The 2,874-nt window shown below is 43.0% G+C and overlaps 1 protein-coding gene across 1 annotated transcript in view; it reads left to right on the top strand.

Moving 5' to 3' along the window:
* The first annotated feature begins 51 nt into the window (after positions 1 to 51).
* mctp1a (multiple C2 domains, transmembrane 1a) overlaps positions 52 to 2,874 on the top strand; it is an 81,006-nt gene continuing 78,183 nt past the window's right edge. The window contains exons 1-3 of the mRNA XM_046035005.1: positions 52 to 168; positions 375 to 758; positions 1,013 to 1,391. Of these exons, the coding sequence (XP_045890961.1) occupies positions 459 to 758; positions 1,013 to 1,391 (679 nt within the window). The 5' untranslated portion in view covers positions 52 to 168; positions 375 to 458. The remainder of the gene's footprint in view (positions 169 to 374; positions 759 to 1,012; positions 1,392 to 2,874) is intronic.

Genomic DNA, 2,874 nt, shown 5'->3' with positions numbered 1-2,874 from the left:
AGGAGCACCTCAGCAGCTGAGGCACTGAAGAGGAACCAGAAGATGTTAGGCCTTCCGCACCACAAGCTGATAACTGATCTTGTTGTCCGCTGGAACAGGGCCTATGAGATGATCAGCCGGTTTCTTGAGCAACAGCCAGCTGTTACTGCTGCCCTCTAATCTCCAGAGGTAAGGCGTTTATTGTTTTGTTACTGAATTGCATATGATAACTGTAATGTGTTACATGTGTTAATGTGTTGTTAACATGATATATATTTTGTTCCTTAGTGTAAAGTGCTTTTTCCTGACTTCTTGGTCTGGATTAATAAGGAATATGTGCATTATAAAGTTTAAACTTTTGACTTCATTCTGTTCTTTTCCTTCCTTCTTTAAAGGTCAGAAAGAATACCACTGACATCTCTACCCTGACTGATGGAGACATCAAGAATACAGAAGAGGTTGTGAAAGCCCTCCATCCAATGCTGGTAGCAACAAAGAGCATGTGTGAGGAGAAAAGTCCAACTGTTTCCATCATTGCTCCTCTTCACGCCCAACTTCTGAGCGACACACTCAGCACAATTGAGGATGCCCCTCTCGTCAAGGACATAAAGTGTGCCATCCATGGAGACCTATCAAAGCGCTACATGTCTGCAGAGGAGAAAAACTTCCTCTACGTTGCCTCCGCCTTAGACCCCAGGTTTAAGTCGATGCTCTTCTTGTCGCCTTCAGAAGTGCAGGAGACGTATGCCATGGTTGTGTCCAAGGCTGCTGCCCTGATGGTAATTACAACTTGTAAAAGCTGAACAGCAGTTACTTGGGTCATTGAAATTCTCATTGTATTTGTACCTTTTAAACTTTCAACTCTTGCACTGCTGGTAGAAAAATGTCATCCACACATCTAACCATGTGCAAAGATGTGTTAAATTTTAAAATGATTAGGGGCTGATGATGATTTCTTGTTGTGATGAACATGTTATTTCATTAATAACAAAAATAACAATGAAGATGTGCCAAATGCTTTTTTGTCTTACAGGGGAATGCAGATGTGGGAATGCAGTCTGATGGTAATGTAGAGGAGGGAGGAAGCACTGAAGAGAGTGGTCCTGCTGATGACACCAGTGATGAGGACCGACCACCACACACACCAAAAAAAAGGAGATCCGCACTTGCAAACCTCCTTGGACAAACATTCCAGCATGCCAGATCTTCCCTGACCCCATCATCACCTAACTCCAAGGCTGAAAAGGAGGTTCAGCAATATCAAGAATCCTCACCTCTACCACTGTCAGATGAGCCGTTGGGTTGGTGGAAATCTGAGGCATGCAAGTACCCACACCTTGCCAAGCTGGCCCAGAGGTACCTGTGTGTGCCAGGGACTAGCGTGCCATCAGAGAGAATCTTTTCTACCACCGGTGACATAATCTCTACTCAGAGGTGTGCTCTTACATCTGAGCATGCTGATCAGTTAGTGTTCCTCAAGAAGAATATGCCTTGATGTGTCCACTGTTTACAGTAACTTACTACTGACGTTTCAGTATTATGGTTTACACATGTTAATGTTCATGTTGTTTTGTAATGTCCATGCACTTTTATCTGTCTAGATGTACAGTGTTTACATTTAAGACCAGGAGGCAGTGAGTTATTATGCAAATACATATTTCTTTGCACAATGTTGGAAATGTTGGCATTAATAAATGAATAAAATTTCCTTATTTCCTTATTCCTTCTTTTTCTTTTCAGTCACATATATCGTGATATATCGTTGATGAAATTTCTTCCAATATATTGAATATCGTAGATATCGCGAATCGTGATATTATCATATCGTGGACCACATATCGCCACAGAATTGAATCGTGAGGTACCTGTATCGTCCCACCCCTAGTAGCATATGACCTGTGAATCATCTTGAAGCATATGAATTGATCTTTAGAGGTACTGCTTAAGTTAAACCAAATCGTTTTCCCATCTGGTTCCAGACTGTTGCTACTGAGTTCCCTGCACCATACCCTCAGCCTCACCATACAGTCAGTATCTTGAGCAAACAATCAAGTAGAGAGTTATATATACTGTATGTGTTACTGTCCCCCGAGAGCCCCACGCCTAGCAATCCACTCCTCCATAGGATTCCCTGGCAAGGGCCTGTTCCAGGGCACCCCATAAGTCTCACTGGAAAAAATAGTATGATGTGTCCAGTAAATCATATTCCTCCTTAAATGTCACAAATTGTCAAGCATGGCAACAGAGAGAAAGGGATTTGGATAGGCAACATGCAGGAGAGCCGGTGGATAAGAGTCTGCTGAAGCACAGGAACTGGGACTGGGGACTGCTGTTATTCTGGCTCAGGGGATTGCTGCAGTCATTTGCACATCATGACGAATGAGAGGTTAGTGCATCCCTGGGCTTGATGACTGCTCAGTGTTTTGGGGATTTATATCTACTGACTGAATAGGAGTTGAAGGCAAGTGGAGTTAAATAGTTTCCGCCATTTTAACTCGAAAACCCGCTGATGTTGTTGCTCTGAGTGTAAGCGGGCGCCATCTTGATTATTGCACAATACCTGCGAGCTGCCTGCCTGCTCTCGACATTTCTGCAGAGAGGAAACGTGCCGCTTGAGAACACACGGTGTTTTCGCCATTTTGTTGCCGACCCGTTGAGATACATGACGTGCACTTGATGCCCCCCCCCCATCACTGTGGGATGTTCCGTTCTCAATCTACAGGCCTGTAAAGCATGGGAGTGCTTTTGGTGACAGGAATGTTGATGAATACTCACTGTTTTTATCAATATTTCAATGTTTTGTCATTTGGAACTTGGTTGTATGGACAGAAGTGTTTTAAAGATATCTACCAATAAAAGTCAACATTTTAACAGTAAATATTGCCAAAATATGGA

This window comes from Micropterus dolomieu, linkage group LG21 (assembly GCF_021292245.1).
Source record: "Micropterus dolomieu isolate WLL.071019.BEF.003 ecotype Adirondacks linkage group LG21, ASM2129224v1, whole genome shotgun sequence".
In the NCBI taxonomy this organism is placed as follows: domain Eukaryota; kingdom Metazoa; phylum Chordata; class Actinopteri; order Centrarchiformes; family Centrarchidae; genus Micropterus; species Micropterus dolomieu.
This window is presented reverse-complemented; position numbering and strand designations above follow the sequence as displayed.